The 14,365-nt window shown below is 48.2% G+C and overlaps 1 protein-coding gene across 1 annotated transcript; it reads right to left on the bottom strand.

Moving 5' to 3' along the window:
• Positions 1-525: 525 nt before the first annotated feature.
• LOC101981473 (cytochrome P450 4F1) lies at positions 526-13,285 on the bottom strand. The gene is made up of 12 exons (XM_005360681.2): positions 12,907-13,285; positions 10,309-10,453; positions 7,612-7,665; positions 7,396-7,523; positions 7,100-7,221; positions 5,418-5,688; positions 3,403-3,469; positions 3,078-3,207; positions 1,902-2,035; positions 1,766-1,830; positions 1,528-1,610; positions 526-1,161 (listed from the first exon to the last, which is right to left on the bottom strand). The coding sequence occupies exons 1-12, from the start codon at positions 13,102-13,104 to the stop codon at positions 984-986; spliced, it is 1,575 nt and encodes a 524-aa protein (XP_005360738.1). The 5' UTR covers positions 13,105-13,285; the 3' UTR covers positions 526-983.
• Positions 13,286-14,365: the final 1,080 nt, after the last annotated feature.

Genomic DNA, 14,365 nt, shown 5'->3' with positions numbered 1-14,365 from the left:
TAGTCACATTATGAGGGGCATTTCCAGATACAGCCCTTGTCCATAGGGCTAAAGGAGTGGTTTTCAACACCCCAGTACCCATCCCCTCAACCCTCAGCTCTCTTTCATACTGGGGAAAAACCTGAAGACATGACTACATAACACCCCGGAAGAGCCTAACATGGTGACCCATAGATTTGCACTGCCAGTTTGCAAGGCTGAGACAGAACTTACTTTAAGATCATGAGTTTGGGACCGCTCATGGTGACATAACAACAAAACAACAAAACAACAACAACAACAACAACAACAACAAAACCCTAACATACAAAAAAAAAGACAATTAAAAAATTCCAAATTCCAGGCTCAGCTGGGGAGTGGACTCGCCACCCCTTTAATCCCAGCACTTGGGAGGCAGAGACAGGCAGATCTCTGTGAGTTCGAGGCCAGCCTGGTCTACAAGAGCTAGTGCCAGGACAGGCTCCAAAGCCACAGAAAAACCCTGTCTCGAAAAACCAAAAAAAAAAAAAAAAAAAAAATCCAGGCTTTAGGTTTACTAAACACAGTAATTTAGTACCTCCTCCCCTCCCTTTCCCCATCTAAGAAAAATAATTAAATAATTCCGAGGTGAGAGAAGACGGGTCTATCGAGTGGTTAGAATGGAGGTCAATGTAGTGGAAATGGAGCTGAAATAAAGGATTTGCCGTGAGAAACAGAGCTCAGACTTGCCTTTCATCCTGGACCCTCTCTTGCACAGACCTACCTTCCCTTGGCTTTCTATGTCTAGAGAGTAGTTCAGCTTGGCTGAAGGAGAATACACCTTCACTATAAAGACCTCTGGTTAATTAGAGGAAGTCAAGGGTACCAGCCGGCCTCCCTCAATCCATACACAGGAACCATACATAGCATCCCCCTTTTGGCATTTGGCAAGGTTCAGATATGGGTGACAGCTCTGATTATTCTGGGATCCACAGAGGTAGTTGGGTGGGTGGGGTGGCCCCAGGTCACTGTGTGCCCGTGCTCAATGGCTCCACCCGCAGCCACAGCCCGCCCTCCGCGCGCAGGATCAGCTCCGGTTGCCTGCACGGCTCCTTGTCGTCTGGCAGGAGGCAGAAGCGCAGCAGTGTGAGCGCCAGCGCCACCTTCATCTCGCTCATGGCAAAAGTCTGTCCTATGCAGTTCCTGCGGGAGAGCGGGGTAGGGACTCTTGACTACACTGGGACCCAACCAGGCACCGTAGAACACAATCTGACCGGTCCCTACCAAGCCTGATCAGCCAGAGGTGCAGGAGGGACCGTGACGCGCCTGGGACAGCACTTGGGCATCTGTAGCCCCAAAGCTCTTGCAGCCTCTGCTCCCAATTCAGACGAGAGCAGGGTTCTGAGCACAGAGCATTTGCCCTTCACCCCGCAACCCCTACTCTCCAGACCTTTGTGAATAAGTTGAGTAGAGAGCAGGAAGGAGACCCAGAACCCGACCATCTCAATTCCCCCCATCCCTACTGTCAGCCCCAGACCCCACTCCGTTAACCCAAGCCTCTGCCCTCACCTGGGCCCTGCTGAGAAGGGAATAAATGCCAGCGGTGATCTGTCTTTCATGTTTTCAGGATCAAAGCGGAAGGGGTTATAGACCTGCAGAAGACATTGAGCCAAGGTGGATGAGTAACCTTTCAGTATAAACAGGGACAGAGCCCTGAGTGTTCTAGGAAGGTGAGGTCTGATTTCTTAGGTCGAAGCCCTGCCCCCTCCCCATTATATACGAGACTAGGTAGTAAGACAGGCAGCACCTCAGGGTCCGGCCACACAGATGGGTTGTGATGAATCCCAAAGATGCTGATGAGACAGGTGACACCTGAGGGAGAAGAGAGAGCTGTAAAGACTGTGCCATCTATCCAGAACCCTCCTTCCCTGTCCCATGGGCACCTTTAGGGATGATCCGGCCATCTGGGAGCGCAATGTCCTGAGTGCAGCATCGAGAGATGACAGGGACCGGAGGATGCAGCCGCAGACTCTCCTTGATGCACATGGTCAGGAAGGGCAGCTGGTTCAGGTCGTCCCTAAAGAAACCCTTTGAACTATTACTCAAGGAGCAAGAGAGAGGCTGGAAACCCATGCGGATCAATGAAATATTTTCTCACTGTGCTCAAATAAGTCCAAGGTGAACCAAATATGTGGTGACTAGAACAACATAGAATTAGGAAGTATTCTAAATTAAGACTGATCTCCTACCAAGTTGGAACCTTCGGACCAGTCCTTGGCCTGCTCCCTCCCTGGTTCCTGGAACCAAAATGGAGCTGAACACAAAACATAGAAGGGTTTCCTTAGGGAAGACTGAATGGATGGATGATTCAGGGGCCCTGAGCAGTACATAGATTGCCATTTTATTTTAGTTTAGTTTATTGAGACAGAGGCTCTCCACATAGCCTTGGCTATCTTGGAACTTGCTATGTAGACTAGGCTGACCACGACTCAGAGGGCCTCTCGAGTGCTGGGTTAAAGCTGTGTTCCCTACTGTACCTGGTTATTTTATTTGTGTGTGTGTGTGGTGTGATGTGGTGGTGGTGGTGGGGTGTGTGTGTGTGTGTGTGTGTGTGTGTGTGTGTGTGTGTGTGTGCAGGTCAGGGCTCCAGATCCAGTGGAACTTTGTTCCTGGTGGCTGTGAGCTACCAGATGTGGATGCTAGAAAGTTAAGAGCAGAAAGTTCTCTGAGCTGAGCCATCTCTCTAGCTCCAGGACACTTTAATGCCCAAATGTTACCTAGAAATCTCTGAACACAGAACTAAAGAAAGGTCTAGGGTACAGGAGAAGAATAAACAGTTGTGGTAGAAAGCATCAGTTGGAGAGAAAAGAGACTAGGGCAAGTACTTTCACTGAACTCGTGGAAAATGTTGCCATTTTTCCCCTTATACTTATCCCTGCTCTCTCAGCAATACAAGTTTTTCTGCTCCAAAGTCAAAAGCCATTTCTTGTTATCCAGGCTTGATACCAGGTATATCCTCTGGGCCTACATTCTGTGTCCATGAGCAAATATAGGAGAGTCATCCAAAAGAGGGACTCTTTCTTATTTGAGGAGGAGAGCCAAGGAAGACCTACACTCACCATTCAATCTCCTCCGGTTCTCGGCCCCTCAGCAGCTCCTGCACCTCCTGCCGGCAGCGCTCCTGGTATTCTGGGTGCCTCGCTAGGTTATACAGGATCCAGGAGAGTCCACTGGCCGTGGTGTCATGGCCTGAGGAACAGACAGACAGGCGTGGATCTCTGCACTGCTTCAGCACTACTGGGTGGACAGCACCCAGGTAAAGAAACCCAGGAAAGGATGGGAAGGGGGAGGAAGGGTAGAATGGAAGGATTCCAGGTCCTTTCTTACCAGTCTCAAGATGAAGAAACCCTTACCTGCTCCCTAGTCCCACACTGGGACCCTCACCCTCAAACATGAAAGTGTCAGCCTCCGCTCTGATGTCCTCATCTGACAGCTGCTTTCCATCTTCATCCTGGAGACAAGGCAAAACTCAGTAGTTCTGAAAATTTCTGTTTAAACTATGACATTCTTCTTTTTATTTTTTGAGTTTCTCTATATCACAGTCCTGGCTGTCCTGGAAGACACTTTGTAGATCAGGTTAGCCTTTGAACTCACTGAGATCCTCCTGCCTCTGCCTCCCAAGTGCTGGGATTAGAGGCGTGTGCCACCACTGCCCAGCTAAACTGTGACATTCTTTTTATGGGGGGGGGGTGCGAAGAGGCTCGAGACATGGTTTTTCTGGAGCCTGGAACCTGTCTTAGAACTAGCTCTTGTAGACCAAGCTGGCTTTGAACTCATAGAAATCTGCCTGCCTCTGCCTCCCGAGTGCTGGGATTAAAGACGTGCCACTACTGCCCGGCTTAAACTATGATATTTTTTTTCAGTATTTATTTATTTATTTGTTATGTATACAATATTCTGCCCGCAGGCTGGAAGAGAGCACCAGACCTCATTACAGATGGTTGTGAGCCGCCATGTGGTTGCTGGGAATTGAACTCAGGATGTTTGGAAGAGCAGGCAATGCTTTTAACCTCTGAACCATCTCTCCAGCCCCAAACTATGATATTCTTAAATGATATGTTGTTCAGCCAGAAACCAAAGGGCACCCACCATTGCATATCTCTTGGCTGTTACTATTGGTACAATTTGAACTTCCCAGGCTTTTTGCCGGTTATCCTGTTCCTTTTGTTGGTCACAATTGGAAGGGTCAGGAACTTATATATAAAAATGTCACAGAGAAACCCTGTCTCGAAAAACCAAAAAACAAAAAATGTCACCAGTGTAGTGACATTTCATTTGTATTTTAATAAATAAAGCTTGCCTGAAGATCAGAAAAGTAAAACAGCCACACTGGCTAGCCTTACAGCCGAGGCAGCAATGACACACACACACACCTTTAATCCCAGTAGCCACACTAGTTTGCCATAGAAACTAAGTGATAGTGGTGCATACCTTTAATCCCAGAACCAGAGAGGATTATAAAATGGGAGGAGACAGCTCTTGGGCACAGTCTCATTCTGAGATTCCTAGAGGCAGGATCACCATTTCAGACTGAAGTAGAGATAAGAGCCAGTGACTGTCTGTTGTACTTTTCTGACCTTCAGGTTGAGCCCCAATTTTTGTCTCTGAGTTTCTATTAATTGTGCTCCACACCATGTTTCTGCTCCATGAATGTTTCTGAGGAATGGACAATAACCTGATATGAAGGCGAGTGGGGCAACTCGCCTTGGAAATTAGAAGTAAAGCTTTGCTCCGAAGACTTTTACTCATATTCAAAAGAGCTCGATCCAAGGATTCTTATCTTACCCATTGAAGCATACTTTGCAAATCCATGCATTTTGCCCTGGAGAGAACCCATTCAACTCCAAAAGAAAGTTTTCTCTCCCCTTCCTCCCTCCCTCCCTCTTGGCTCGAGGGGAACTGGACTCAGGAGTGCTTGTTGTTCTACATGAACCACAGATGATAATGCAAAGCCCGTTCTCTGAAGTGTAAACCGTGCTGCACATACACGTAAATACTTCATCCCCTGGAAAGGTGGGAAATGGAAAAACCATTGCTAACGCCTATTCTGGTTGTGCCTGTTGCCGTGACTAATTAAGGGCTGCTGTGATCATTGATTTGGTGCAGTTTCCTCTCTCTCTCTCTCTCTGTGTGTGTGTGTGTGTGTGTGTGTGTGTGTGTGTTCAGACATAAATGTCATACAGTGATGCATTGAACTGTAAAATGCTCAGGCTCTTCAAAGTTTCATCTTGGCAGTCTCGTGAAGCCTGCTTTCCAGGATCATCTCTAAAACCTGCCTATGCAGGCCATGACTTTCCCAACCCCACACCCCCTGTACCCACAGTGCCCCCTGCATTGAGTTCAGGTTATTCGACTTAACATTTGGCATCAATATCCATCCCGCTTCTTGAGAAGCCCACCTTGATCAGCAGCAGCACATCAATGAAGTCCAAAGTCTTGGACTCAGCCTTGGACTTAAGGAAGTCATCCAAACCCTGACTGGGGAGGGTGTGGCGCCGTTTCTGGATGACGGCATCAGTGAATTCATGCACCAAGTTGCAGGCCTTATGGAAGCGCATCCCATCGCGGGTGAGACGGTACAGCAGGTCCACGTACATCAGAGGCTGCTGGTGCCTTTTGGCCACTAGAGCACTGAGCTCCAAGATGGCAGCAATATACTCACTGGGCTTCCTGCAGGATTCAGACAAAGGAGACAGCAATTTAAAATACTTGGATCTTGTGCCTCTTACCAGCAGCCAGGAGCCACTGTGAATGGAGTAGCCAGGAACAGTTGGCCACTGAGGCAGAGTGGAATGAGCCCTGAGATTCAACTCTCAATGAATTCATCATATGTCTGTGAGCTGCCTCCACACCCTTTGCCCCCAAACCACAGTGCAGACAGCTCTCAGTACTGACTCCAAGAAGAGACTATATAAATCAACCGTGGAAGCACCGATATTAATAGGTGAGCTGAACCCTGGACCATACTGGAAAAGAATGAGGTCCAATCTTAAGGAAGGAAGTATCATCAGCTCTGCTGTAACTTAGAATTATCCCCCTAAGGTATATGTGTGTGTGTATTCTTAAGCTCATGCATATATTATACATTTATTTATTCATATATTTATGTACTTAAAACTCACATATTTATTCAAATATTTATTTATTATTTATTTATTTCATTGGCATGATGGCACAAGCCTTTAATCCCAGCACCCTGGAGGTAAAGGGAGGTAGATTTTGAGGCCAGCCTAGTCTACATAATGAGTTTCAGGCCAGCTGAAACTCATAAAATGAGAACTCGTCTCAAAAATTTATTTATTTTTATTTTGTGTGTTTTGCCTGATGTATATATGGACCCTGGTGCCCTTGAAGGGCAGAAGAGTGTGTTGGGTCACCTGGAACCGTAGTTACAGATAGTTGTAAACTTCCTTATGGGTGCTAGGAATCAAACCCAGGTCCCCTGCAAGAGCCATCTCTCCAAGGCCCCTATAGAACATTCAAGGCCATAGAACTTCAAGATGTGGCATCTAGGGAGGAATTAGGGCATTAAGTATGATCTCAGTGTGGATAGTCTATCAGTCTGCCTCTTTGTCTTTCTGTCTGTTTCTGGATGCCATAGGGCATCAGACTCTTTTAACCGGTGCTTCTGGCTGTGGTGTGCTGTTATACTGGCTCAAACGCAATGGAGCCGATGGATCATTGATTAAGGCTTCTGAAACCCTGAGCCAGAATAAGCCTCATTTCAAGCTCTCTCAAGACCTTTGCCACATTTTTGGAAATAGGACTAACACAAGCACTGACACCTTCATCGTCTCCCAGGGACCAGAGGCTAAAAGTACAACTTTCCTGGTCTTACAATCTAGCCACTGCTAAGCTCTTGAGTTTCACTTCCAAGGTGCCTCCCACTTTCTACCCCACAAGTTCTTCTTGTCCTCATCTTTGTGGCTTTATTGAAACAATCCCACTTCCTGGAAGGAAGAATCACTTTCTCCTTTCCCAGGTCTTTCAGTGTCGGTTCTGAAACATTTTTGGGAGGCCACTCTGATCCCCTGACCAGTCCTCCCTCCTTTGGGTTATGAGGCCCAGAACACGGACTCACTCCTGACAGTGGCTGTTAAAGCTGAAGACACATTTCTGCAGACTGTCCAGAGTCATGAGGCTGACATGCTCAAACATGTCCAGACGGGTGTTGCCTTTGGAGATCAAATGCTGCCACTTGGCCTGGACAGAAAGACAGAGGACTGGAATCAGACCTTGACTCCTTGAGACTCTGCCTAATCTCAAGTTGTGACCCAGAACCAGCCTCCTTATCTTAGGTTCTAGCCACACAGACGCAGGAATAGCCAGGGTTTGGGAAAGAGGGGGATGTTATGAAGCTGGGTTCCAGGGACTCACATGCATGATGTTGGTGCTGTCATTGAAAATCTTCACATAGGGCTTCAGGATGTTGAAATGAAAGGCAGGGGTCAGCATACGACGGTGGCGGCTCCACTTGTCACCAGCACTCACCAAGAGCCCATCCCCTGAAGGAGTGGCCATAGTGTTAGGCAAGACTTAGCACCTTTCCCTGACTCCCAAGGATCCCTTTGTCCCTCATCTGCAGATACTCACCAAGCCAAGGCTTCAGAAAGCTGTAGAGTACCACATCCTTGAGGGCAACTGCAGCTAACATGAACAAAGACAGTCGGGGGTCATGGAGTGAGGAAGGGCAGACCACGGATGATGGGTTATGATCCTTTCCAGGAGTCTGCCCTTGCCCTCCAAAGTCCACATGCCATGAAAAGACCCAAGGACAGAGGAACCAAAATGAAGTTGAAAGTAAGAGAAGACTAGACCAGGCAGCAGTAGTAGCAGCAGGTAAGTCAAAGGTACAACTTGACATGCTACATTATGCTGCAGCACTGCTTCCCACGGCTTCTGCATAGTCTAACATGTCTGCCATAGCTGATCCCATTCCAACACTCTGTGACATTTACTGGAACCTATGTCCTTGCCATCTAGGCACCCTAGGTAGCTGACATCTCCTGAACAGATATGAAATACATCACATTGACACAAAAGGGTTAACATGACATGGCACGGCCTTAGCACACGTAACCACCTTGGCATCATGATGCCTCAGGCTATAACATGGACCAGAGACTACCTGACAGACCTCTGTGTATACCTCAGACAAGCTGCTGACAAGATCTGAAAATGATTATGTATGGTGCTTGAATGAGAATGTCTCCCAGAGGCCAATGTACGTGATTGCTTGTTCCCCAGCTAGTGGCACTGTTTCGGGAGGTTTAGCAGGTGTTGCTTTGCTGGATGAAATACCTCAGTTGCATTGGGTTTTAAGAGTCCATAGACTCTAGCTACTTCTAGGTTTCTCCTTCTTCTCTGAGTTTAAGGTAGAGTATGTGATCTCTCGGTTTCCTGCTCTTGTCACCATGCCTCTCCCTCTAAAACCATAATCTAAAATAAACTCTGCACTCTGTGAGTTCCCTTGTTCATGGTGCTTTAACACAGCAACAGAAAAATAACTAAGAAATTGTGGCTCTTGTAATTTCTAGCACTCGAGAGGTTAAAGCAAGAAAATCCAGAGTATGAGGCTAGCCTGAACTGAACAGCAAAACCAGCAAAACACTGTCTTCAAAGCAGCAAAAGCTCAATTAATAAACCAGGGGTGGCCCAGGTTGTGACCCACTGATCTCACCTGGAGATTCTTAAAAATTTGCCTTAGATACAAGCCAGATAAAGCATCTATCATTTCTCAGAAGGACCCTGGGTCCCAGACATAAGCAACACAATCAGACATGAAACAGGGCATGTCCAGGTTAGAAAGACATGTAGGAACATCATTTTCATAGCCCAGCCTGCCTGCCTGATACAAATTACATTATCAGCTAGAGACCTCAGTTGTGGGCAAGCTGGATCCAGCAGCCCAGTGCCCACCTGGAGTAAAGAGCATGGGCTTCGTGAAAGTGGGTGGTCTGGACTGACTAGGTGACTCGGTGGATAAAAGCACTTGTCATACAAGTCTCAGGACCAGACCACGAATCCCTTGAACCAGATGAGACAACACATGCCTGCAATCGCAGTGTTATCATGGTAATATAGGAGCCAGATACAAGAGGGTTGTCCACCTCCCCCTGAAGTTTGAGGTCTCTCCAAGTGGTGTGTATATACAGGAACAGACAATGAGGGACTGTGTCTCAAGCAAGCTGCAAGGCAAGGGTCAACACCCAAGGTGCCCTCTAACCTCCACACACATGCCCCGGCAAATGCATCCCTGCACGCACACACACAAACATGCCCTTCCATGAATATTTTAAAAAGTAAAGTGGGGAGGTCGATTTAGGTGCTCCAGTTCCAGGGAATAATTGAAATAATTTGGCAGCCAGAGGGTGTCAGGCTCATGCCTGGCAAGGGACAGAGCTGTGGTGATGCTTCTCTTTCCCTTCTCGGCCTGGTCTATCCCAAGATGGGAAGACGAGAATGCAAGAGAAAGGGGCTAGGCTGTGATGGGTGTCTTGCGGGGTGATTTCTGGACCCTGACAAGACACCAGTCGACATAAGGCAATCAACCAGCTGGGCAGGGTGGAAAGATCAACTCAGCAGAGTTAGATGGTATAGAAATAATAGCCTCTTTGCTCTCTTTGCTCTGAACCTGGGGAGGTTCTTTTCTGGTTCTGGGCCTTGGTCTCAGATATTTCTGATGCCTTTAGGGACACCTGGACTTGCCTTCAATATTCTTACTCATGCCCACAGACATGGCTTGAACAACTCCTTTCCCAGGAAGCCTTTGCACATATTCTAGGAGACCACACCCTTCCACTTAGCTATCAGGGCCCCATTCCCTCTGACAACACAAGGTTAGGGTTGTTCCTGTCAAGTGCTTTTCTTTTTTGGGAGGGGAGTTTGACACAGGGTTTCTCTATAGCTTTGGAGCCTGTCCTGGAACTCTGTAGACCAGGCTGGCTTCGAACTCACAGAGATCTGCCTGCCTCTTCCTCCTGAGTGCAAGGATTAAAGGCATGAACCACCACCACCACCTGGCATCCTCGTCAAGTTCTGTCTCAAGAACTGACTTCCTCTAGGATAGGATCTAAGGAGGAAGACACCTGGGTACCTGGAACATCCCAGAACACCGAGCTCTAGGTAGGTCCAGAAAGGACAGTCATGTGGGAGCTGGTAAAACTACGAAGAGGGCAGAGAGGCTGATGGGAGAAAAGAGGGACTGGATCACTATAGGAGCCATGCTGAAATATGTGGTTAGGAACTGGAAGCCCTCCGATTCCCACCACCGCCAGCTCCCCTGGGTACCTGAGGCATTGAGGATAGATCGGACGATGTCAGTGTGGCACAGAGTGATAGTGAGGAACATTGGACCGATCCACAGCATGAAGCCCTGAGGGTAGGTGGTTACCAGCTGAGTCAATGTCTTCATGCCCTGCTCTGTAGGAGTTATCTGCAAGCAACACAGGCACAGTCATCTCCCGAGGTGGTTTATCTCAGGGATCAAGTTGGCTGGGTTGAGAGATGCCCAGGTAGGGATGCTCGAGACCTCTGGGTGCATCTGCAATGGTGTTTCAAAAAGAATTATTCTTTGCATTGGTAGGCAGTGTGGACAACACCATCCAACCCAGAGAAGGGGAAAATTTGATCCCTTTTCCAAAGCTGGTACATCCATCTTCTCCTGGCATCAGATATCAAAATTCAGGTCCTTGAGGTGATGTTGAGCTCTGGTGTCGTAAGTCTTTCTCTGTCCCACCTGCCACCTTCCAAATCATGACACAGAGACTTATTATTAATTATGAAAGTTCGGCCAATAGCCCAGGCTTGTTTCTAACTAGCTCTTATAACTTAAATCAACCCATTTCTATTATTTACTTTCTGTTTTGTGACTTTATGGCCTCGTCTCCGTAGTGCCCACCTTCTTGTTCTGTGTCCTTTCACGTCTCTGCCTTCTTCCCAGTGTCTTCTCTGCCCTCCAAATCCTGCCTAGGTATTGGCCATTCAGTTATTTATTTACTTATTTACTTATTTATTTATTGTTTGTTCAAGACAGGGTTCCTCTGTGTTGCAGCTCTGGCTGTCCTGGAACTCGCTCTATAGACCTATCTGGCCTCGAACTCTCAGAGATCCACTTGTCTTTGCCTCCCAGGTGCTGAGATTAAAGGCATGCACCACCACTGCTCAGCAGCCATTCAGCTTTTTATTAAACCAATCTGGGTGACACATCTTCACAGTGTACAAAAAGATTACCGTACAACTCTCGAGTATTTACACCTGAACCCCTTCACACCCCTGAGTTTTCACATTGTTATTCCAAGACTGAGTTGTCATAGCCTGGATTCCTGTTTGCAGATGGCATAGTGAGGTATTCCTCCATCTCCACAAAGACATAAACCAATTCCCATAATGCAATGGACCTCCTCTCTTCTACCCTGCTTTACATATATGTATACATATGTGTGTGTGTACACATGACTGCAGATGCATGATCCTATGTCAAAGATAGACTGCACAGGTGAATTTATCTCTTATGGCTGCAATGAAGCTAAAGAATCTCTATTGCTTATTATTTTTCTTATACTTTTCTATGTTTAGATACATTCAGATACATAAATACCATGATATAACAAATTGCCTACAACATTAAGGAAAGCACCATGATGTACAGATTTGTACAACAATTGGTACCAGATAGCCTAGGTGCACAGAAAACCACACACAGCAGGTTTGTGTTAGTAGGCTCTGATGTCAGCACAATGACAATACCAGTTTTGGACAAATTTCTCAGAATGTCCCCATCACTCCTTGATGTATCATTCTCTCTCTCTCTCTCTCTCTCTCTCTCTCTCTCTCTCTCTCTCTCTCTCTCCATGTGTGTGTGTGTGTGTGTGTGTGTGTGTGTGTACTACTTGTCCCCCTTCTTCAGAAAACCATAACTAAGTCACTTTTGCAGGAGCATCAGCAGGCGCCTTCTGCAGCATCTGAAAGTGACACAGCTTCCGCGATAAGTGAACCTGTGTCTCGGTTTTGAAGTGACGAAGGGAACCCTTGTCTCTTTCTGTTTTGTTCTTCCCAGGGACATGCCCAAGGCCCAAATGTACAAATTACATTTCAGGCCCAGTGGACAAGTTAGGTTGTGTACCTATGACCTTTTATGTCCTGGCTGGGCCACAACATCTCCAGTTCTTCCCCTGGAGAAAGGGCCACACACCAGGGACCTCCAGCCTTGCCAGGTTCCGGGGAAGTAGAATTGATAGCAACTGCCACCCACCAGCACCCACTGGTTGACCACCAGTCTCAGAGCACCTGGAACCTCTGTGCACAGCCCACACTGGGCCATTTGCAAGCCAAACTACGGCAGCTAAGCCACCTAAATGGGAGAGCAGATGGAACTCAAAGTCCAAAGTGTGGGGTAAAGGGTGGGGTCAAGGAAGGTCCATAGAGGATGAGTGGACAGATTTTATCCAGGTAACACAACAACAGGTAACACTGGTCTATCTTATAGAAGAACATGATAAGGAGGAAATGGCCCAGGGAGGGAGGTGGGGAGTCAGCCTGCACTCTGCTATAGCCCAGCTGTGCCCCACCTGAGCAGTTAGGGAGAGAGATCAAAGATCAACACTACAGAACTGTAGGACAGAGATGGGCTCACACAAAGGAACTGCCACAGTCCCCCAGGAGACCTCAACTCTAACAAGCAGACACCGAGGAGAGGTCATGGGTCTTCACTCTGTAGATCCCATCCTGAGAACTTCTCAGTGTCCCCCAGTGTGAGGAAGACAGTTGAAATGCCACAGCAGACTGGAGTGGGAGCCCAGGGAGACGAGAAGGGAAGGCATACCCAACATCATCGGCTAACCCACTCCATCAGTCGGAGCCCCATTTCTGGCCCCTTAAAAGACTCACCATGCCCACATGTCCCAGAAGCCAGTTCTGTTTGGGAGGCTGAGGGAAAGAACGAAGGCGACGGTAGCTCCCATACACAGCATAGATCTGGGTCAGAATTCGGGCCAGGAGCCAGAGGGCACCAATGGGCAGCAGGAGCTGCCATGGGGAGGCCCACTCAGGCCCCAGTGCCAGCCAGGACAGGCTCGGCTGTGACATCCTGCTGGGTGGATCCACAGCACAGTGAAGAACGGAGGGCCAGGAAAGAGGCGGGAATCTCCAGAGACACTGGACAGAGGACAGAGCAGGGAGGAGGAGGAGGAAGATCCAGGGAAGTGCAGGGGAAGGGGCTGTAAGAGTGGAGAAGATGAGGAAGGGAAGGAGGAGACGGTGATGGGGGAAAGGGCCAGGGCTAGCAAAACATAGGGAGGAGAGAGATTGATCAGGACTTAAGACCTCCCTAAATTATGCAAAACTAACCAGGGGTTTGGTTATTCAGAAGCTACCATGCCCAAGGCCAGCTGGCTCCCTGTGGCATTTGTGTATGGCCAGCTGGCTTTCTGCCCTGCCCTGCCCTGCTCTGCCCTTGGGTTGTATGTTGTATGTTCCCTCCTCCAGATTAGGTCCCTACGACGTCACCGCCCCCCAGCCTGACACTTCCTCTCAGGAACAGCAATCTACCATACCTTTCCACTCCTCTTCTGGGACTCCTTTCTCCCTGGCTTCTGGAGGCTGGGAGGCTGGGCCATTCTAAACCAGCCAATCCCTGTCAAGCCTGGATGCCTCCTCCTTGCCTGGGAAAGTGGCCAAGATGGGGGTAGAATTAGCTTGGTGCAGAGACGAATCATCATAGACCGGCAAAACATGAATCTTAGGACTATTGGAGGACAAGGTTGATGCTGAGTTACATGTTCCCAGCATTCCAGCTCCTCTGCGGATGTGGTACACTAAGTAAAAGGGTGAATTTGGGAATCCACAATCAGAATCTGACCAGCCTGGTCCCCATCATCTCCTGAGCTTCTGCCCAAAGGACTGTGAGGATAGCAGGCACTGTTTTCCAGTGAGAAGGCTGTGGGACTGAAGAGTCTGCCCACCAATTGCTCAGCCTGGTGGAGCGCAAGTCCTGTCTTCTCAGCAGAAACAAGACTTTCTGGCACACAAAGAAATCCCAATTGGGGTTTCCAGGTCCAAAGCTAGGGATCAAGAAAACAGCTGAGACTGGGGTGGTTAGAGCTGGGCAGTATGGTGTCCCGTGTGGAGTGAGAGAGGGCTTGAGCAGATATGAGATCCAGGGAAAGGTAAGTGCGAATTCACATGCGTGAATGCCAGCAGAAGCCAGAAGAAGGCATCTGCTCCCCTATAGCTTGAGTGGTGGTAAGACACCTGGCATGGGTGCTTGGAGCTGGCCCTCTGGGGAGCAGGAAACATTCTTAACTCCTGAGTCATCTCTCTGGTTCCCTTTGTTTGTCCTTCTCCTCTC

The sequence above is a fragment of the Microtus ochrogaster genome, linkage group LG3 (assembly GCF_000317375.1).
Source record: "Microtus ochrogaster isolate Prairie Vole_2 linkage group LG3, MicOch1.0, whole genome shotgun sequence".
In the NCBI taxonomy this organism is placed as follows: Eukaryota; Metazoa; Chordata; class Mammalia; order Rodentia; family Cricetidae; genus Microtus; species Microtus ochrogaster.
This window is presented reverse-complemented; position numbering and strand designations above follow the sequence as displayed.